We start from the raw sequence: 23263 nt of genomic DNA on the forward strand, positions 1-23263 counted from the left end.
TCATGTTGAAAAGAAGGATCTGACAATAGAATACATTCCGACGGAAAATCAAATAGCTGACATTCTCACAAAGCCACTGTGTGAATCAAGATTTTCGAAATTGAGACACGAGATGGGCATGATTGAATTGAGCTAAGTTTCTAAACTCTATTTAAATTAAGAGCTCAATTTTCATCTGTAAATATGTTACTTTATCTGATTTAAGTGACTTATTTTCGTGCCTATGTGTCCCACATGCAAAAATATGTCACATATTAGTATTTATGTCTACCTATCTTAATTGCACATTGATATATAGTATCAAGCATGCATGCCTCTTCAAACGTGTATAAACATATATATATATATATATATATATATATATATATATATATATATATATATATATATATATATATATATATATATATATATATACACAATAAAATTTGGTTAGATTCACAAAATCTTTACCATTAAAGGGTTGACAAAAATAAAAAAAAACTAAACTCAACCAATTTAAGCACAAAATTAATTAATCAAAACACTTATAAAAATATATTAAAGCACTAAAAATAACATCAAATAAGTGCCTAACAAGGAGAGAAGGGGGGCAAGGAGCAATTTATATCATGTACCAGATTTCACATAGTATTATGGACCCTTAATCGAAACGACAACGTACATAATTCATACTCGTAATGTACAGAATTTCCTAACACAAGACAAAAAATCACAATACAAAATTCAGCATGAATCAAATCTAGGGCATGACCCAATCTTCATTATCAAGACATGATAACAATTATAATATGTTGTTTCTTCAATCAATGCATTTAACTACATTAAAAAGCGAAAGAAACTTAGGAAATTTTGAAACCTAGTCAAGATAGTCCCAAATTAAGATGAACACACCAGAAATCAAAAAACAAGACCAACCCACAGTTTTCAGCTTAGTTTCATGTAAATGGCCAATCAAAAGATCAAGAAATGACAATCAGAATCAAACCTTTTTTCACTTCTCCATCCTCTCCACCCTCAGCTTCTAAACAATAACTATCTTTATTTGAACTATAGTCTACTAGAAGAGCTGAAGTTGCTCTGCCGGGGTCGACATCTATCTTTGCCGCACGACGCTGGAGCATTCGACAATTGGATGGTTTTCCCAAACTTCTTTATTTGTTATCTTGTATTGTAGGTGACACTAGTGGGGATCTGCTCATAGACCTCGCACACCCAAATGCACTCGTAGGCTTCAAGACCATCACCACCACCACCACTAGTGGGGAGTGCTATGTTGAAAATATCCTACTTAGAGCAAGAAAATGAAAAAAGAAAGAGGTGTGAAGAAGCAAAAGACAAATTTATCCTCATCGTTTTACTCATTACAAATTTATGGTTACTTTTCACCGACAATTTGTCTGGAAGGACTGCAATTGAGAGAATTGAATAGTTGTTGATTCAAATTAACAATTTTAAAACTTGTTGACTTCAATTAACAATACCCGGCCGCAATAGTCGTATAAGACCAAAAGTGAAATTTATCTTACATATATATATATACCTTTTAACTTATCTAGATGGTTGAATTAAATACTTCCTCAAAAATAACAGATTACAATTAGAAAATTTTCAAAAATAATGGCTAAATTTAAAAATATTACTACAATTAAAGGATCAAAATTAAAATTTTGGTCATTTCAACATCATTGCAGTCTAGGCTATGAATTTCACTAATAATTTACTACTCATCATAAAATCAATTTAACTTAATTTTTATTGACTAATGACTATTAGATACTAAAATTTGTCACAATTTAAATTGAAAACATTATATTCAAACATTTTTATTTCTTCTGACTTTCGAATTGTATTCAGACAATTTTTTGTTTAATTAACCTTTTAAACTTATATTTTTCTAAAACAATCACTCCGTATTAAACTTGAGCCAATTCAACCATACTAATATTCATGTATTATCATTTTTGTACTCATATTAACAAATGAGGAAATGACCCTTTTCGTCATTGAGTTACAGAGAATTAATAATATTCGTCTCTCAATTATAATATCATTGCTTATTCCTTAATTATTTGTAAAATGACTTTTTTCATCTCTCAATTATTACAAAATAATTTTTTCATCTCTTAATTATTATAAAAAGTACCAAGTTCTCTTAAGAGCATCCGTAATAGTTATGTTTTTTTTTTTTGGTGATTTTTGAGGAGTTTTTGTAAGTGTGATTAGGAAATAGAATATGGGAAGAAGAGAAAAAAAAAGAATAAACAAATTCGATTCTTTTTTTATTAAAAACAAAAAAAAATACTAATTGTCAGCGCTTGTAACGCGCCCATCATGTACGCGCCTCGCTGGGCGTGCTTCGTTTCCCGCACGCGTAGACAGAGGTAAGGCTTTACTTCAACAGTTAATATATGGACCCACAAAAATCACTTAATTTGCAGGAGAAATTTTTGCCAAAAAACTTCACTCTACATCATTAAAAATCGTTGCCTAGTTTTTTCTACTGTTCCCAAATCTAAGTATAATCCACCGATGTGGATGCTCTAAGAGGATGTTTGGTAGCTAAGGCTATCAACACTTTTGCAATTTTCTCTGACTTTCAAAATATCATATCATTAAATTTGTAATTATTCACTATTTACTCTCTATCAATGCAATTCCATCTCCTCTTTAAAAAATGATCTCACTATTGCATCACCTTATAACAAATATTTTGCAATTCTGCATTGTCAAAATTGCATTTCAGATAGCAAAATTAATAATAATAATAAAATATATACTGCCCAAAAAGGGACTTTGCATTTATGATAGCAAAATTACAAATTTTGTAATTCTGCATTGTCAGAATTGCAAAACAGCCGCAATATAGATTTTTTTTTTTCTTTTAAATGAGTCACTTTAGTATCGCAGTAAATTATAACGATGATAATAGTCTAAAAAAATTAAAATTTTTTTTTTTTTGAGAATTTAAAATGTTGAAAAATAATTTTTATTTTTGGTGTAATATTTGACTTTAAGAAATTGGAATCAATGAGAATTTAATTATAGATATCAAAGTAAACCCTACATATAAAGAATATATGATTCTTTTTTCCAAGTGACTTAGAGGAGTTAGAGATTTACTAAATTTATCATTTTTTTATGAGAGTAGGTTAAAAGTGTCTTCTAATATAGAAATTTGACTTATTTATTTTAAAGCTTGTCCAAGAACATTGAAAATAATTATGAGCGTTGTGTTTGGTAGTGTTGAAATAGGCGTTGTGACACACTTAATTTATAACGCAGTTTCGGGCAAGCAACCCTAATCTGCGAGGCACTTCTCAAATTGAGAATTTGCCTAAATCCACTAAAAGCTTAATATTTAGAGTACACTTAGTTTAGGGAACGGGGATTACACAATATGAGATCCTATCAAACTATTGTGACCTAAACACTTGCACTACTTTTCAAGGGGATTTGGGTATCTATTCTCAATGACTCTCGTGCTCACAATTAGATGTTGAAAGCGTAACTTGAAGAGTTGCGGAGCAGCTTCTTTTATGGGTCAAGAGATGAAGTATAGATAGGAATATGATTGCTATTCCTATTTAGATTAGGAATATAATTCCTAAGACTTGTTTGACTTAGTATTCCTTGTTTGTCTAGAATTTGAAATTTGTCTTATGTCAATATTCTCCCCCTTTGTCAAATTTTAGCAAAAACCTTGATCCATTTTTGTTTCTTAACCATAGTTGACACGTGGATGTGTCTCCCCCTTGATATGTGGATCTCCCCCTTAATTTGTGGGTTCTTCTTTGTTTGTTGAAATGTTGACTTTAGATAGTATTTTTGTTAGTAAATGTAGGAGGTCATTTCAGTGCATATGTCTGGTTCTTCAAAAATATTTGCCTGTTGATTCTTCTAGTTGAGTCTGCTAGTAGTAGCAAAACTACAAAAAAAGTCATAAGGTGGTCTTGTCTGTTGTCTGCCTTGCACCTGGTACATACAAATAGAGACAGCCAAAAAAAATTTGAGCATAGAGAGATATGTCCTATTTGCAACAAAATTCCTGCTGTCTGGTCTGCTATTCCTGCTGTCTGATCTGCCTGCTTCTCCCCCTTTTTTGCTAAAAACAGTTATCCTCTAAACTTCTGAGTCTGATGTTGAAACAGGTGTTTCAACACTCTTTTCTTGAGAATGTTCTTGGATATCTTCTTCTGTTCCTTGATTTTGCTCTTGGTCTTCTTCATTTTCTGCTTCTTGGGAATGTTCCTGGATATCTTCTTCTGTTCTTTGCTCTTGATCTTCTTCATTTTCTGCTTTTAGGATTGCCAGTCATTCTATTATTTCTGCTTTTTCTTCCTTGTTGTTCACGTGTTTTCTTAGAAGTTGCTTTTCTGAGGCTTCCAATTCTGTCAGTCTGCCTTCAAAGTAATTAATTAGTATCTTTGAATCAAGTGGATTTTTCTTTGGAGCAGAGGACTTTAGATCATTTTGGTGGTTTCACTTCCTTAGTTTGACTGTTGTGTTGAAGTTCTTGACAATGGTCTTTGGTCCTTGAGTTTTGAGGCCTTGTTTTGCCAAGATGGAAAAGATGAGGTTTGGAAAGATTAGGGAGGTATTGGATTTGGTGTCTTCTGCTAAGTTTGTTACTTGTGTATGAATAATGGTACCCATGTTGATTTTCACCCCTTTTCCTATCTTGTACAGCAGTTCTGCTAAGGTCCATTTCACTGTGGATTCATGTAGTGAGGGCATCCAGTTTGCAAGAGCTATCTTCTGTAGGATTGCATATTTGCTTGTTAGAGAAGCTGCTTTGATTTTGTTCTTTTCAAAGCTGACATTACCTGCTGTAAGTTCCTTGGCCACTTGTTCACTATTTAGTTCCATCTCTTGTTCAAATTCAGGTGTTCCTAGGTAGCTGTTGATTGTGTCTGGTGTAAACTCATAGTATTTTCCTCTCAAATATACTTTCCCATACATAGGACTACTGGGTATTATGATGGTTTTGGTTAGGTTACAGTAGAATTCCTGGATGACTTCCTCATCATAAAGTTCTATGTTGGTGACTGTTCCTAGGAGTTGATTTGAGATTAGAACTTCTTGAATCTGCTCTGAGTTGTCCAGTTTGTCTGTGACAAGTAGTTTTTGGTTTATGATCTTTTTCTCCACAATTCTTTTCCATAGCTTTCCAGATTCTTTGCTTAAAAAGGTTGTACTGTGTGGTTTAGGTAGGTTTGACATGTCATCACTACTAACCACTTTTTGTTTCCCCTTTTCTTTGGCAGTTGCCTTTTATTTCCCATTTGCTTTGGTAGACACCTTGGTAGATTGTGACTGTTTTCTTTTCTTATTGGCTTCTAGGTTGGTTCTCAATCGTTATACCCTACACCACGGCGCACATAGCACTGTGCACCGCGCGCCTCCCAAAACGACGTCGTTTTGGGAGGCGCGGTAGGAAGTTGCTGGGATTATGTGTATTTGTTCACACAGTTATGTGTATTTGTTCATACAGTTATGTGTATTGGTTCATACAGTTATGTACATTTTTTATACAATTATGTACATTCTTTTTATACAATTATGTACATCCGAATCAGAAAATTTGTGTGTATTATGTTAATAGTTGATGTGTATTATGTTAAAAGTTTATGTTTATTATGTATTATGTTAGACTATGTGTATTATCTTTTAAAAAGAGTATGTATATTTGTTATATGATTGTGTACATTCATGTATACAATTATGTGTATTCTAGTATAACATTATGTACATTCTTGAACAACGGTTTTTTTTTTTTTTTTTTTTTTTTTTTAAAGAAAAAACTACTGCCATTCACTGGGGCGAAAAATTTCAAAAAAAAAAATAAAAAATTAAAACGACGTCGTTTTGCATTTGGGCGCATAGTGCAACGCGCGCCGTGGTGTAGGATATAAATTGCCGTTGGTTCTCTTTTGGGCTCGGGTTCTTATTCTCTCACAGCCAGAGGACTCAATTTCTTCATTTGGTACCCAGGTTTGTTCATCCTCTGTATTTTTGTTTCTTGTTTTCTTGGATTTTGCAGGTTTTGGTGGGATGTTTGGTGGTCTTTGAGGAGGTCCTGCACGTACTGGAAAATCACTTGGCCTTTTGGCCCTTGGATCTACTCCTTCATATGGGTCAGTCATCTTCCTCTTTCTAGGGTTTTTGTTGACCCGAGGGATTGAATTGGGGGTTTCATCAATTGTGATTTGTTCATCATTTATAGGGCTTAAGGGACGGTTCACCTCGTGATTTTGAGGATCTTCATGTCCCTCATATTCTGATTCCCTTGGATTGTCCTCTTCTTCGGAGCTAACGTAGGAGCCCATATCAGGTTCCCAGCCTCGATTTATGGCAAACCGGAGTTGTACCACTAAATCGTTTGGATCAACGATCCTATTGTCTCCGAAATCAGCCGCAATGGGCATGGGCATGGGAAGTTCCTCATGGTCTGTCAGAGGGAGATTCGAGTTACCTGGTGGGTTGATGCTCTGTTCTTGAGGTTCGCCGAACGGTACTCTGCCTATTGGAACAGGGTTCATCGCGATGTTGGTGGGACTCTCTTCTTCGACACATACTGGGTTCGAAGACTCTCCGGTGCCGGTGTATTTTAAAGTACTCTCGGTTGTTCCTCTTCGAGGTAACTTTCCCATTCTTTGGTTTCTGGTTCTCACCATGGTTACTGTTGTGTGAGGGTTGAGGATGAGTGAGGGTTTCTCAGGTGGATGTCGAGTGGAGTCGGGTAAGAGTGATGGCTCTGTTTTTGAAATGGGGCTTTTACTTGAGATGTGGATCCGGGTTTGGGCTTTTGTGATGGGGCGGTGTATTGTAACAAACATGGGCCGGTTTTGATTGATGGGTTTATTTTGTGGATTTGGCCCATGTGTTTCCTTTTTATTTGGTGTGAGTTATAGAATACACAGGCCTATTTCGGCCCTTAGCTTTGTGTATCTATTTCCATCTAGTGCTTTAGTTAAAATATCTGCTAGCTGTTTTTCTGTACTTATGTGGGTAAGACTGATGATTTCATCTTCTACTAATTCCCTTATGAAGTGATGCCTGATGTCAATGTGTTTTGTTCTTGAGTGTTGAACTGGATTTTTTGAAATGTCTATTGCGCTTTTGTTGTCACAATGGATTGTCATGGTTGATTGTTGTATTCCATAGTCCTCTAGCATTTGTTTCATCCAAAGTAATTGTGTGCAACAGCTTCCTGCTGCAATATATTCAGCCTCTGCTGTTGATAGGGAAATAGAGCTTTGTTTCTTGCTGATCCATGATACTAGGTTGGTACCTAGGAAAAAACATCCTCATGACGTACTTTTTCTGTCATCTATGTTACCTGCCCAATCAACATCACAATAAGCTGAGAGATGATGATTGGTGTCAAATGAATACCATATTCCTAGGTCGGATGTCCCTTTCACGTATTTAATGATTCTTTTGAGTGCTTTTAAATGTTGCTCAGTTGGATTGACTTGGTATCTTGCACAAATTCCTACTGCAAAGCTTAGATCTGGTCTGCTATCGGTTAGATACAACAAACCTCCTATCATGCTTCGATATAGGGTTTGTTCGACCGGTTTTCCTTCTGAATCTCTTGATATCCTTTCTGTTGTTGGAACAGGTGTTCTGACAACTTTGCTTTCTTCTAGACCGAATCTTTTGACTAAGTTCTTGGCATATTTGCTTTGTGATATAAAGATTCCATTGTCTTGTTGTCTGATTTGTAGACCAAGGAAGTAGCTTAATTCTCCTACCATGCTCATTTCAAATTCTCCTTCCATGTTAGTGATGAACTGGTCTTTGTAGGACTCGAGTGTCGATCCAAAAACTATGTCATCAACATATATTTGGGCGATGACAATGTTTTGCCCATAGTGTTTGACAAATAGGGTTTTATCTACGCTCCCTCTCTTGTAACCCTTTTGATTAGAAATTCAGTGAGCCGTTCATACCAGACACGTGGTGCTTGTTTTAGGCCGTATAGGGCTTTATTGAGTTTGAACACAGTTTGTGGAAAGTGGGGATCCTCAAATCCTTTTGGTTGAGCAACATAGACTTCTTCCTTTAAATTTCCGTTTAAGAAGACTGTTTTTACGTCCATTTGAAATAACTTTATCTTGAGTATGCAGGCTATTGTTATGAGAAGTTGGATTGACTCTATTCTAGCTACTGGAGCGAATGTTTCCTCAAAATCTGTTCCTTCAACTTGAGTGTATCCTTGTGCTACTAGTCGGGCTTTGTTTCGTATAATGTTTCCTTGTTCATCTGTTTTATTCTTGTAAATCCATTTTGTCCCTATAATATTGGCTTTTTCCGGTTTAGGAACTAACTGCCAAACATTTTGTCTTTCAAATTGCTGTAATTCCTCTTGCATGGTTTCCATCCAAAATTCATCTTTTAAGGCTTCCGTGATATTTTTGGGTTCAATTTTTGAGGTGTAGCAGTAGTCATAGTCCCCTTCTTCCATTTTGCGATAGTCTCATTTCTTTCCTCTAGTTCTGATTCCTTCATTTAGTTCACCTATAATGTTCTCTACTGAATCATTTTTCTGTACTCTTGTCTCATCAGTTTTGAGGGTTTCCTCGATTTTCTCAGGTTATTCAATTTCATCCTTTTCTGTTGCTTCCGTTTTGGATTTCTGGTTTTGTGGTGTTGAAACTGTTGTTTCAACAACAGTTGTTTCTTCATCACTGGTGAAGGAGTCTTCTGATGTTGTATCATTGACCACAACATTTATAGATTCCATGACAGTGTCTGTTCTAAGGTTAAAGACTCGATATGCCCTACTGTTTGAGGAGTATCCCAGAAAGATCCCTTCATCTCCTTTGATGTCAAATTTTCCCAATGGTTCTCTATCTTTTAGTATATAACATTTGCTGCCAAACACATGTGTGTGTTTTAGATTTGGTGTTTTTCCTTTCCAGATTTGATATGGTGTCATGTTGGTTTCTTTCCGTATGAATACTCGATTTATCAAGTAGCATGCTGTATTGACTGCTTCTACCCAAAACTTTGAAGGAAGTCTCTTGTGTTTTAGGAGAACCCTTGCCATTTCTTGGATAGTTCGATTCTTTCGTTCGACTATTCCATTTTGTTGAGGTGTTTTTGGTGCGGAGAATTCATGGTGAATCCCATTTTCTGTGCAATATTCCTTGAATTTTGAGTTCTCAAATTCTCTTCCATGATCACTTCTTAGACGTATGATCTTCCCTATTCTTCTGTCCTTTTCATTCTGGATTTTGATAATGAGAGTTTTGAATATTGTGAATGCTTCGGATTTTTCTCTGAGAAAGTTTACCCATGTAAATCGTGAGTAATCATCAACTGTTACATAGACATATCTCTTTCCTCCTATGCTTTCAGTCTGAGTTGGTCCAAATAGATCCATGTGAAGCAATTCTAGAATTTTGGAAGTATGTATTCCTGAGGTTTTCTTGTGGACTGTTCGTGTTATTTTGTTTTCAAGGCATGCATCACATTTCTTGTTTTCATCTATGACGAGTGTTGGAACTCCTCGGTATGCTCCCTTCTTTAAACCTTTCTTCATGTCTTGAAAATTTATGTGCCCCATCCATTGATGCCATAACTGTGTTTGATTAACGGTTGTCTGTAGGCAAGTTAGATCACCGTCCCATGTGTAGCATTTATTTGTGGATTTTCTTCCGATCATAACACATTCATGATTCTGATTGAGGACATTGCAACAGTCCTTTGAGAATTCCACTTTAAGTTCATCTTCACATAGCTGACTTATACTGATCAAGTTTGCTTTTAACCCTGTACTAAGAAGACTTTTGTCAATTTTGGCAGTCCTTGTACATTTAGGGTTCCATTTGCAACGATTTTTCCTTTTCCTCCATCTCCAAAGGTAACATATCCTTCATTTTTATATTGTATGTTCTCTAAATTTTCTGGATTTTCAGTCATATGCCTGGAGCATCCGCTATCAAAATACCATATATCTTGCTCCTTGTTTGTTTTGGAGGTGTATGCGACATTTTGGTCTTTTCTTACCCAAATTTTCTTGCTATTATTTTTGTTGTGGGTTGACCATATTCTGTTGTTTTGTCTGTAGTATAGATCATTCTGTCTTTTGTAGCAGTGTGCTTTGATGTGTCCTAGTTTATGGCAATAGTAGCACCTTATTCTTCTTCGATGTCGGAAGTGTTGTTGTGCACTTCCTGTGTCTCAGTTTGATGATTCTCACTCATGTTTGTGCCTGGAGTCTTGAATTCCACTTTAAGTTCATCTTCACATAGCTGACTTATACTGATCAAGTTTGCTTTTAACCCTTGTACTAAGAAGACTTTTGTCAATTTTGGCAGTCCTTGTACATTTAGGGTTCCATTTGCAACGATTTTTCCTTTTCCTCCATCTCCAAAGGTAACATATCCTTCATTTTTATATTGTATGTTCTCTAAATTTTCTGGATTTCCAGTCATATGCCTGGAGCATCCGCTGTCAAAATACCATATATCTTGCTCCTTGTTTGTTTTGGAGGTGTATGCGACATTTTGGTCTTTTCTTACCCAAATTTTCTTGCTATTATTTTTGTTGTGGGTTGACCATATTCTGTTGTTTTGTCTGTAGTATAGATCATTCTGTCTTTTGTAGCAGTGTGCTTTGATATGTCCTAGTTTATGGCAATAGTAACACCTTATTCTTCTTCGGTGTTGAAAGTGTTGTTGTGCACTTCCTGTGTCTCAGTTTGATGATTCTCACTCATTTCTGTGCTTGGAGTCTTGGGTCTTTCGGTAAGCTCCTTAATTTCTTGTAGCAGTTTAGCTTCTCTGTTTTTGAAGTCTAGTAGTTCGTTCTGAGCTTCTTTGAATTGGTTTTCCAGTCGACTCTTTTCATCTTTCAAATAATGATTTTCTTCCATGAGTTCTAAATTTACCTTGATAATCTATCCCACTTGGCATTTAATTGAGTGTATGCCTCTAGTAATTCTTGCATGTCATCGTTAGTGTTGCTTTTATGGCTGGCAGTGAACGCCACAAAATTTGTGTTGGTGTCATCATCTTCACTATCTGAGTCATCGCTCAGGGTTGTTATATATGTTTTGTTCTTTCTTTTCAAATATGTGGCACATTCTGATTGAATGTGTCCATACCCTTTGCATTCATAGCATTGTATTCCTTCCGTAATTGTATTGTCTCTTCGTTTTGGATTTGATGGTTTTTGATTGGCTATGGAATTTCCTTGGTTGTTTGAGGAATTTTTATTCCTAAACTTGTTGAATTTTTTAAGGACTCGATTAAAATTCTTTGTCAATAGTGCAATTGACTGTTCCATAGTTTCTGAATCAGTTTCTGAGTTCTCTTCTTGTTTGGATTGTAGTGCTATTCCTTTGCCATTGTTTTTCTGATTTTGCAGCATTTCAAGCTCATAGGTTTGAAGATTTCCTATTAGATCGCTAAGCTTGTACGTATTCAAATCCCTGTTCTCTTGAATGGCAGTGACCTTTATTAGGAATCTTCCAGGCAGTGAGCGTAGTACCTTTTTGACGATCCTATGTTCGGGTATAGGTTCGCCTAGGTTAAATGCATCTCCGGAGATACTCAAAACCCTGTCACTAAATTGGGTGATATTTTCTTCTTCTTGCATCTTTAGATTTTCAAATTCCGTTTGTATCATCTGTAGTTTAGATTGTCTTACTGATGTGTTTCCTTCATGATGATTGCACAATATACCCCACGCGGTTTTGGCTATGCGGGTAGAGGCAATTAGTTTGAATGTGTCTTCGCTTACTGCTCCATATATGGCATTCATAGCTTTTGAGTTGAAGTCATATTCAGTTTTCTCTTCTTCACTCCAGTCAATTCTAGGTTTTGGATTACCTTTGTCATCGACTGGAGTTTTCCATTCATTTTCTATCGCATTCCAGACACCTTCACCTTGTGCTAAGATGTATATCTGCATTCGAGCCTTCCAATAGGAGAAGTTTGTGCCAAGTAGGGCTGGTGGTCTATTGTCTGAAAGACCTTCTCTTGGGAATTCCATTTGGATCCTGCTAATAACTTGAGCAGACCCGCTCTGATACCAATTGAAAATAATTATGAGCGTTGTGTTTGGTAGTGTTGAAATAGGTGTTGTGACACACTTAATTTATAACGCAGTTTCGGGCAAGCAACCTTAATCTGCGAGGCACTCCTCAAATTGAGAATTTGCCTAAATCCACTAAAAGCTTAATATTTAGAGTACACTTAGTTTAGGGAACGGGATTACACAATATGAGATCCTATCAAACTATTGTGACCTAAACACTTGTACTACTTTTCAAGGGGATTTGGGTATCTATTCTCAATGACTCTCGTGCTCATAATTAGATGTTGAAAGCGTAACTTGAAGAGTTATGGAGCAGCTTCTTTTATAGGTCAAAGAGATGAAGTATAGATAGGAATAGGATTGCTATTCCTATTTAGATTAGAAATATAATTCATAAGACTTGTTTAATTTAGTATTCCTTATTTGTCTAGAATTTAACAATTTGTCTTATGTCAACAAACATTACTCCGGTAAAGTTACCCGGGTATATATTTAACCCTCTCTCCCTCCTCTTTCTCTCTTTTGACAAATTCGTTCGAGACTTGGGAGTTTCGACGCAGCAGCCATAACCGAAGATTCTTCAGCTAATACTACTGCAATACACTGCACCGGAGTATCTGCTTTTCTCCGGTTGCGGAATCTCGAAGCCCTAACCTCTGTGATTCGACCGAGTAGCTAGATCGAGCGAGCGGCGAGGAAGAATTGGGTTTGTGGGGAGCGGAGGGATTATTGAATAATGGCGGCGGAATTAGGGCAAAAGACGGTGGAGTTCTCCACGCTGGTGAGCCGGGCGTCGGAGGAGTCGTACGTCTCGCTCAAGGAGCTGGTGGAGAAGTCCAGGTCCGCTGACCTCTCCGATTCAGACAAGAAGATTGGGATTCTCCAGTACCTCGTCAAGACCCAACAGCGCATGCTTTGCCTCAATGTCCTCGCCAAGTGGTGTCAACAGGTTAGTGTTACTCTCGGTATCGTTGATGCTCGTATTTTGCGAATCTTCTGCGGTTTTGTTGACTATGAGATAGAGTCAAGATTCAAGAAATAACTTGCCAATGAAGAAGCGTGTGAAACTAGGATATTGATTGAAAGGAGGTTAACTGAGTTTAGAAAGTTTGGGTCATTTAGTCATTTTGATAGGCAATTGTGGAATTGTACTTGTAGGACTGGTTTTCATTTGCTTATTCTTTTCCATTCTCTTTCATTTTCAAATCAGCTTTTGAATTGTTTGATTACAGTTAAAATGGAGAGAATTGAATACAAAATGGTTTGATAAGGAATATTGGTGGTGGAGAAGCAGGATATTGATTGAAAGGTGGTGAACTGAGTTTAGAAAGGTCAGGTTATTTTGATAGGTGGTTGTGGTGTTGCTCTCGTAAGATTGGTTTTCAATTACCCCTTCTTTTCCCTTTTCGGTTTCATTTTCAAATCAGTATTTGAATGATTTGATTACAGTGAAAATAGAGGGAATTGAATATGAATGAATTGATTTGGAATATTGATAATAGAAAGATAGGGTGAGCTGGGTTTCATGTAGATATCTAGAAACACGCTGAAGAAGAAGCTTCAATGGATTGAAACGGGTATCATTCTTCTGGATAAACATCACAAAATGCAAGAGCAATAACATATACATGATGAGAGAGAAATGCTTAGAACACACTAATGTCAGCAGATGTAGAAAAACAAAGATTGAACAACTAAAATTGGAAGGAAACTGGAATGACTAAAAGGACAAAAATAGAAAATATTTGAAATAAATCCATAATATGCATGAGTCCATCAATTGAGCCCAATTCAATTTTAAAAGCGTGTATTGCATACATCTTTATATTTAATTTTCTGCCCCTCCAACTTGCATAAATAAGACCCTAACTTATAACATTGTTGTTTAGTGGGTTCTAGTTATTGCGTATACCTGTTACTTTTATGTCTAGAAAACTATAAGTCTGCAAAATCTATTCTCAGAGAATTTAGAGCATGTGAAAAATGTAGGAAGTTAATTTTGGAATTGTTTGAGGCAGAAAGTTTAAGGGCTTGGACCTCTGTATGTGAAATGGTGATATTGAAGTTGCATGAAAAAAATTAGTTCCAGTTAAGGAATTTGGGATGCCTTACAAATTTGTTTTTATATGTTATAATGTTATATAAATCTATGTAGTTTTTATTGTACAGGAAGAATGATTTCAAACTGAATTATTGGGTTTTGTTCTTCAGATTTGTGTTTTTTTTTTTTTTTTTTTTTTGAAATTCTAGATGGAGTTCCTTGTCTGTTTGGCGTTTTTTCCACTTCCTTCCTTTCTTTTTTGCCTTGAAAGGCTATGTTCACTGCGAGTTGTTTAGCAGACCAATTAAGCGTTTCAAAAAAAAAAGCAGACCAATTAAGCAGAGGGAGTAACTTTAGAACCCTTAACCGCAGATAATTGTTCAGGGTAATTATCTGCAATAAACCTTGTGCAGTACTGGCTACAAGATGTATAAACTTAATTCTGCCTTAACACACCTTCTACTTGATCATCTAATTAATGCTTATGAGAACAGGAAAATTTGTTAGGTGATTTATTATTAGTTGGGGTTGTAAACATGTGAGTGAAGTGTGTATCAGTTGGTCAAGATCTGAGAATTTTATACTGTATTCCTGGATGATTTAGGAGGCTGGAGAGTAACACAAAATGCATAATACAAATGGAAAATAGGAATATAATCTGTAATTTTTATTTATTTTTTGAATACATTTTACACTCCACTTTCCCACACCAAAGAAACATTTCTGAGAATAGGAGTTGTAGAAAGGCAATTCAGTTTTTATTAACTCATTTGTTGTAGTTGAAATATTTTGATTTTGGCTCATACTTCATGGTTCGTTTGAATAAGCAGGTCTTAGTTTTAGCCACTTTTAGGATTCTAATGAATTTCTTCTTCAAATTCCTTTTGTTTATTGTGCAGGTCCCCTTGATTCAGTACTGTCAACAACTTGCATCAACATTATCAAGTCATGATACATGTTTCACTCAAGCTGCAGATTCATTGTTTTTCATGCATGAAGGGCTACAACAAGCTCGTGCTCCCATCTATGATGTTCCTTCTGCTATTGAAATTCTTCTTACTGGATCTTACCTACGTTTGCCAAAATGTATAGAAGATGTGGGCATGCAAAGCACATTAAATGATGATCAGCAAAAATCAGCTCTAAAGAAGCTAGATGCACTTGTTAGGTCTAAACTCCTTGAAGTTTCACTTCCCAAGGAAATTACAGAAGTAAAGGTTTCTGATGGTACTGTTTTGCTCCGTGTGGATGGGGAATTTAAGGTTCTAGTTACTCTTGGTTATAGAGGACACTTGTCAATGTGGAGGATATTGCATCTAGAGCTTCTTGTTGGTGAGAGAAGTGGTATGATGAAGCTTGAAGAATCGCGTAGACATGCTCTTGGAGATGATCTTGAACGGAGAATGACCACTGCAGAGCATCCATTCATGACGTTGTACTCTATTCTGCATGAACTGTGTGTTGCACTTGTTATGGACACAGTTATAAGGCAGGTACAAACACTTAGGCAAGGGAGATGGAAAGATGCAATTCGATTTGAGCTCATATCTGATGGTACTGTCGGACAAGGAGGGAGTGCTGGCTCCATGCAAATGAATCAAGACGGAGAAACTGATTTCACTGGTTTACGTACTCCTGGCTTAAAAATTTTGTATTGGCTGGAGTTAGATAAAAGCTCCAGTACATCTGACATGGGATCTTGCCCATATATAAAAATTGAACCAGGTCCAGACCTGCAAATAAAGTGTCTCCATACCTCATTTGTAATTGATCCGATGACTGGAAAGGAAGCAGAATTTTTCCTTGATCAAAGTTGCATCGACGTTGAGAAGTTGCTACTCAGAGCAATCTGCTGTAACAGATATACTCGCTTACTTGAAATTTATAAAGAACTGGAGAAAAATACTCAGGTCTGTCGAGCTCCAGGAGATGTTCAACTTAATTGCCAGGGTGAAACTCAAGCTGAATACAAAATGGTTAGTAATTTCATATTATACTTTATTGGAATAAACTCCAAGCTTAAGTCTTGCCCTTTGAGGCTTTGAACTATTATTTGACTGAATATTTAAGTGAACTTGTCAACCATATGCCAGGGTATTAGGACTCTCTTGGGGAAGTATGGGAAATGTTGGGAGGGGTATACTTCTTTGGGTTGTGACTTGAGAACTATCTGAACTGCTTCAATTGTCTGTGATTAAAAAGGGTGAGAAGCTTAGGTTTTCCTTCAACTTTGCAAAAGTTCTAGACTTCTAGGGTTTGACCTAGAAAAGTCCTCTTGATACAGTGCACAAGAAGGCCATTTAAAGATCTAATAACATCTTATTCTATATTTTGAGGAGTGCATGGTTGTTTGAGCTACTTCACATAGAATTGTCAGTGTATTGACTGTATTCCTGCACACCCTAGTGTGTGTTTTTTGTTTTTATTTTTTTTATTTTTTTTTTATTTTTTTCAAAAAGCATTCTGCATCATTTTATTTTAAATAAAAAAATGTTCAGCTTAGAAAAGATTGTGTGAACTCTATAGCCTATTGGTATCTTATGGCTGGTATTCGGTCTTTTCTTATTTTACATTTGACTAATTTCAATATGTCTCTAGTCTATGACCCTATGGACGCCTTAAAAGTTGAAAATACAAATTGAATTACATGCCTGTAAAGGCTTAGTACTTTGTGATTTTTAGAATTCCAATTATTTGCTAAAAGTTCTTGAAAACTGCTCATGTGTTTTGAAGTTAATTCCTTTGTTAATTTAAGTATACCATAGGACAATTGTATAGTTTTTTTTTTGTTTGACTTTTGAAACAATTTGGAACCTTTCAAAACTCTTACAATGTTCATAAATCATTTTTCATTTAATAGAAAAATTCTCTGTACTTTTATTGTAACTGATCTATGGTTTGGTATTTTTCTTTTCATTGAAGTTGTAAAATTTCTGTTTCATTCTTCGTTCTTTGTAGCAATGTCCTTTAGCAACTCATGGATGCTTGAGGGCATGACCTAGTGAATTTTCTGTAAAGATATGATTGTGTTCTAGAATGTTGTTGTCCATTCACAATGAATGTGCAGACGGTTCAAAGTTTCTTCATCTTTGAGGCCTTCCCATTTGACAAAAGAAACTTTAGTAGAACAGTTAGCTTTCCTAATCTTGTTCCTAGGGAAATCCTTTGGTGCAGTTTAGTTCAGAGCATGATGATAGAATGATGTCTGAGAAGATCTTATCTTTGGTTCAAGTCCAAAGTGACTTGTCAAAACCCCCACTGTTAGTATATGTATTGCAAAGGATGTGACATTAGCAAAAGTTCCCATTTTCTAATTCTTTGAATCTATAAAAATTGAATGTTCCAGAACATATCTCCTTTCGAATTAATGAATTGGGAACTCAGTTTTTCTTCTGTCATTGGCAATTGTGTAGAGATTAGTGAAAGATAGTTTAAGCAGTAGGTGGGAGCACCAAGTATTGTGCCAGAATCTTAAACCTTCGCACATTTCAAATTCAAACTGAATATGCCTGAGGGGAAGTCTTTAATGTTCACCTTCATCATTGCCATATTTTGCCACAATCAACCTTCCCCAAAGCATCCCCTCTTCTCTAGTGAATCTCCACAACAATTCTCAAGCACTTGAGCTTCAAATTCATTTTGAATTAAAAATTACAGAATAGTGTGATGTTTCATTTACAGAACTCTTGCTATTGACATAACATCAATAGTTTCTTTGGTCTGACAGTTTACTAGTAATCTAATTGTCTCATATGCTTTTTTGCTTAACTGTTTCTTGTTTGCAGAGGGATAACAAGCTTGACCTTGGAAAAGATGAAGGTCAAGTAGTCTTGCTTGTACGTGCCTATGGCTCTTCGTTCTTCACCCTTGGAATAAATATAAGGTTTTCCAATTTAATTTTTATTCTTTCAAATTTATGTTATTCTTAAATATGTCGCTCGTCATGTGAAATTAATCATTATGTGAATGCTAAGTGATTTGACAAGTATTGCCCTTCTTATGCTTGAATGCTGGCATGAGCCTCTTCGGTTCAAGGATACTTCAAACCATGTGGTTTGAGCCTATTCTGTATTATTATGATACATTACTACTTCAATGGGTAAGGGAAAATGTAGAAACAAAGGGAGAATTTTTGCAAATCATAGAATGGTTAGTTGGTGAATGGTGTATTCTGACTAGAATTTGATGTGACCATAAAGATCTTGAAGATTGATAGAAATATTGGCCAATAAATGAGTGTGCTTGACTTCAAAGCAAAATGCCCACAAAAGGGTCAATGGCCCATAGCAGACATGAGAATGCTAAGATTGCTAAAATAAATGTGTGGGAAATGCTAGAAAGGATCATATTGGAAATTGTGCAAGTGGCACTGGTTTAAGATGAATTGACAAAGAATAGATTAAGATGGTTCCAACATGCTCTATATAGGCTTATGGACTCCCCAATCATTAGAAATATTACTGTAGTAGTAGATGGCAAGAAAGGGGTAGAAAAAAATGCGCAAAACTTATGAGAATAACTCTTGTTTAGAAAGTCATGCTAGTGTAGGAGCATTAATGTTGAAGTTGGAGAAATGTAGTTGATATAACCAACTCCAGTTTATTGGGATTGGGTCTTAGTCAAGTTTAGTCGCAAGAAATTATGTATTTCTGACAAACTGCATAAGATTGGTGTAAGCTAAAATATATTTTTGAGATAAATGTAGCAATGCATGCAATGGCTTGCAAGCAAATGTCTCTCTGGCCTCTGCACTTTACTATGAGGCTGCACCCAAAACTTAATGTAGCAAGTTGTTCTGCACCTTTCTATAGGGGTTCACCTAAAGCTTGATTTCTTACTTTGTGTTTCAGAGACTTAACATATGTTTTTTCCTTTGGCATTTAGGATTGGACGCTTCATTCTTCAGTCATCCAAGAATATTATATCATCATCAACACTAATTGAGCATGAAGATGCCCTAAACCAGGGGGGACTATGACTGCAGCTGATGCTTTTATAAGCCTGAGAAGCAAAAGCTTATTACACTTGTTTGCTTGTGTTGGAAGGTTCTTAGGCCTTGAGGTATATATGTACAAATTTTCACCATTCATGTTAAAAATGACTTGTAAACAAGTCATAAACAATTAATTAATTAATGTTAGAATGACTTGCAAACAAATTGAGTCAACTCATATTCACTGAACCAATTGCAAGTGGCATGTTAATTCACTTTCCTGGCAAAACATTTCTTCCTTAATCAGCTTTGGGTCAATGGGGACAAAGCAGTGGGGATTTTTCTTGTGTAGATGTAGAATGACTCTTCTGATTGGTTCATGGATGATTAATTTCTTGGTTTTTTACTGTTCAAGTGCATCTTAGACCTGACAGATATAGTAATAAACAAGCTATGCTGTTCAGGAAAAAAGTCTTCTTCTTTTTTGTTTTAATAATATTTTTTTTACAGTTGTTTGAAAAATGGATCCTTATCTAAATGTATTAAGACCAGAAGGGGTGCTGTTGTTATTTTGTAAGTGTCAGACACCATTTCCATATGCATTTACTCTTTTTGAAGTTATACTAAGTGCATTAAGAAAATTCTTTTTCTAAAGCTGAATGAAGTTTTAATGGTTTCATTAATCCATTTCTAATTTTTGTAGCAATAAATCTTGGTATTTCATGCTGAATTAGGATAATTATTGTTATTATTTATATGCTTTTTGTTAAATCATCATCTCCTGCTTACTGTGTTTTAATGGTTATCATACCTACTATATGCATTTTGTGGGTGATTGTAGAGAAATTAAAAGGTCTTTTTGTTCTGTCTGACAGGATTTATCCTTCCTAGTGATTCTACTCAACTTAATTTCCTGATTGATCTCTGATTGGGTGTATACTAAATACTAGTACTTTTTAATATTAGAGGTCATAGGCCAGTCAGTCACTGACTGTCTGACCTAGCCTCATTGTTAGTTGTTATCCTTAGACGATTTAACTGAGCTTGTAATTTTTACCAATAGTGTAGCAATGCTTGTCATTCTCTTCTTGATAGATGGCTGACTAAGTATATAATGTATACTCCTGCAGGTTTTTGAACATGGTTTAGCATCATTGAAGCTGCCAAAGAATATTGCCAGTGGTTCAAACTTGTTGCTTATGAGATTCCCGGAATGTGGTAGCTGTTATTATTTGCTAATGCAACTTGACAAGGATTTCAAACCACTTTTCAAGTTACTAGAAATTCAGTCAGATTCTTCAGGAAAAGCTCAATCATTTGGTGATTTAACCAACTTTGTCCGTTCCAAAAGTGTTGATGTTGGTCAGATGCAGATTTATGAGGATGTACTGAATTTGAGTCTTCTTGACTACAGGAAATTGTTGTCATCTTTACGTGATAATACTACCCAACAAATTGAAAGCAGTAATCTTAATAAATTTAGCTTGGAAGGTTCTATGTCTATTTCTTGTGTTTCTTCTAATTTCTCATCCATTGTTGATGAAGTGTTTGAACTAGAGAAAGCTCTTCCTTCTATGACTGGTGCAAATCCCCCTTATAGATTTGCCAGTTCTCCTGCTTCACATTTTGTTCCGGGGTCTACAAATTTGCATAGTTCAAAAGTTGGAACATCATCTCCTAAATGGGAAGGGGGAGTGCAGATATTGCAAAATAATGTTTCAATTTACAAGGGGATAGTACAGTCGGGATCCACCAGTTCGTTATCCCCATTTCCTGGAAGAAGTCAAACTATGAAGAAATTGACAGCTTCCAGGTCTGAGCAAGATTTGGTGTCTCTAAGGTCACCACATTCTGTTGGAATTGAATCTTACACATCAATGGATGAAGATCAGCTGCCTCGGTCAGCTCAACTTCTATCTCCACCAAACCGAAATAGCCTTCCAACTCCTGCATCAATTGGAACATCTAATGCCCCAAAGAGCTCTCCAGGGGGCACAGTATCTGCAAGCCTTAGGGCTTCTGGATCTAACTCATTAGTTACAAGTCCCCTATGTAAGATATTTCTTCTTGCAAATATAACTTGTTATAACTTATAAATGTCTGCACCTTGTCCATTTCTCATTTTTCTGATAAAGTTGGTTTGTATATGAATATGAATATGAATATTTATTTGTTTGTTGTGTTTTGTAATCACTCTTAAGTTTCCTTCCTGCTGTTTCAGCCCAAGTCACTTCTGCTACATGTGCAAATTCAAGTCATGATGCAGCTTCTAGACAAAATAAAATGCCTAGAAAGCGTACAGTTTCAGATTTATTAAATTCACTTCCATCACTTCAAGGAAAAGAATCCAGTGAAGGATCTTACAAGAGAAGAAAGGTTGTGGAGTCTGCTAGCACTCATCATCTTCAGTCACAAATGCTAGTTTCTTTGGAGATATCTGGTAAAACTGATGGCTACAGTTATGCTGATCTCTTAAATGAAACTCATAAAGGCAATGCACCTTCTACTGTATATGTTTCTGCCCTTCTTCACGTTATCAGGCATTGCTCACTTTGTATCAAGCATGCCCGACTTACTAGTCAGATGGATGCACTTGAAATCCCGTATGTTGAAGAGGTGGGTCTTAGAAGTGCATCCTCAAAACTGTGGTTCCGACTTCCTTTTGCTAGAGATGACACATGGCAACATATATGCTTGCGGCTTGGGAGGCCTGGAAGCATGTATTGGGATGTCAAAATCATTGACCAACACTTTCAGGACCTGTGGGAGCTTCAAAAAGGTGGCAGTAGTACTCCATGGGGTTCTGGTGTTCGAATTGCAAATACATCTGATGCAGATTCTCATATCCGTTATGATTCAGAGGGTGTTGTTTTGAGCTACCATTCTGTTGAGGCTGATAGTATCCGTAAATTAGTGGCTGATATCCAAAGGCTCTCTAATGCTCGTGCATTTGCACTTGGAATGCGGAAGTTACTTGGTGCAAGGACAGATGAAAAGTTGGAAGAAAGCAGTCCAAATGTGGATGGTAAAGTACAATCTGGACTAAAAAGTGCTGGTGACTCGGTTGATAGGATTTCAGACCAAATGAGGAGAGCATTTAGAATTGAGGCTGTTGGACTTATGAGTCTGTGGTTTAGTTTTGGTCAAGGGGTTCTTGCTCGTTTTGTTGTTGAATGGGAATCGGGTAAAGAAGGCTGCACAATGCATGTTTCACCTGACCAACTTTGGCCACATACCAAGGTTTGTTTTCCATCCTTAAAATGGATAAGATATTCCATAACCTATTGCTCATCATTGATTTCACTAAAGACTAACAGTGTACTTGAGTCCTTTCTTTAGCTGTAACTTGCAGTCTTCTGTTTATTACATTGTGAAACAGCTGTAAACTTAGAAAATAAGTCTTATCTTTTCACCGGGAATTTATTTCAGTAATGATAGGAGTAAACCTTACTTTAAGAATCTGTTTTTAGCTAAATGATATTGGCTTCTTGGTCAATGATGACTTCTGTCAAGTGATTCCTTTTTCATTGTATTGTTGTTTTTAAATACTTCATTGCGCCCATTTCCCTAATGAATTAATTTGTTGTAATTCTTCAACCGACAGTTTCTCGAAGATTTCATAGATGGAGCTGAGGTTTCATCACTCTTAGATTGCATCCGCCTCACAGCCGGACCTTTGCATGCTCTTGCTGGTGCAACACGACCTGCACGAGCTGCTCCTGTGTCTGGGGTTACTGGTATTGTAGCACCTGCTCCTATGTTCATAATTGTAAGTTCATAATGTCAGAGCTCTGTGTTCATAATTCCATAACTGTACATTCATACTTCCATAATTGTACATTCATAATTCCGTAATTGTACATTCTATGGGAAAAGAATAATGTGAGAGTTTAAATTCCAGTGTTTGGTTTGTAGGAATAAAATTACTGGAAATTTCAATTCCAATGTTTGGTATACATGAGAATTGAGGGGGGAATAAGTAGTGTAAAGTCCAAAATGCCCATTGTTGTTGTTATTATTATTATTATTATTAATCTTAAATGACAAGTATTTCTTGGACACATTTGCATATTCAAACACCAAAAAATGTAACATATTAAATTCAAATACCACTCATCGGTGCACAGAATGAAAATTTTGTTCTTCAAATTTTAGGCAAATAACTATATATACACATCAAATTTAAATACTTAAGAGTTTTGAGAAAACATACTTGATTGAGGTTGGCATAAAAT

General features: G+C 35.9%; 2 protein-coding genes and 1 pseudogene across 3 annotated transcripts; 1 reads left to right on the top strand and 2 right to left on the bottom strand.

The window, feature by feature from the left end:
• Nucleotides 1–4122: 4122 nt before the first annotated feature.
• On the bottom strand, nt 4123–6677 carry LOC109153767. The gene is made up of 3 exons (XM_019301632.1): nt 5960–6677; nt 4653–5111; nt 4123–4295 (listed from the first exon to the last, which is right to left on the bottom strand). Exons 1-3 carry the CDS (start codon nt 6675–6677, stop codon nt 4123–4125), a joined length of 1350 nt encoding a protein of 449 aa, XP_019157177.1.
• A 3471-nt stretch (nt 6678–10148) lies between these two features.
• On the bottom strand, nt 10149–12009 carry LOC109153768. The gene is made up of 2 exons (XM_019301633.1): nt 10904–12009; nt 10149–10452 (listed from the first exon to the last, which is right to left on the bottom strand). Exons 1-2 carry the CDS (start codon nt 12007–12009, stop codon nt 10149–10151), a joined length of 1410 nt encoding a protein of 469 aa, XP_019157178.1.
• A 539-nt stretch (nt 12010–12548) lies between these two features.
• LOC109153791 lies at nt 12549–22844 on the top strand (annotated as a pseudogene). Its single transcript, XR_002049600.1, has 7 exons — nt 12549–13003; nt 14995–16071; nt 17881–17978; nt 18980–19156; nt 20159–21080; nt 21250–22268; nt 22633–22844. The product of XR_002049600.1 is annotated as a mediator of RNA polymerase II transcription subunit 14-like (transcript).
• Nucleotides 22845–23263: the final 419 nt, after the last annotated feature.

The sequence above is a fragment of the Ipomoea nil genome, unplaced genomic scaffold, assembly GCF_001879475.1.
Source record: "Ipomoea nil cultivar Tokyo-kokei standard unplaced genomic scaffold, Asagao_1.1 scaffold2537, whole genome shotgun sequence".
Lineage (NCBI taxonomy): Eukaryota > Viridiplantae > Streptophyta > Magnoliopsida > Solanales > Convolvulaceae > Ipomoea > Ipomoea nil.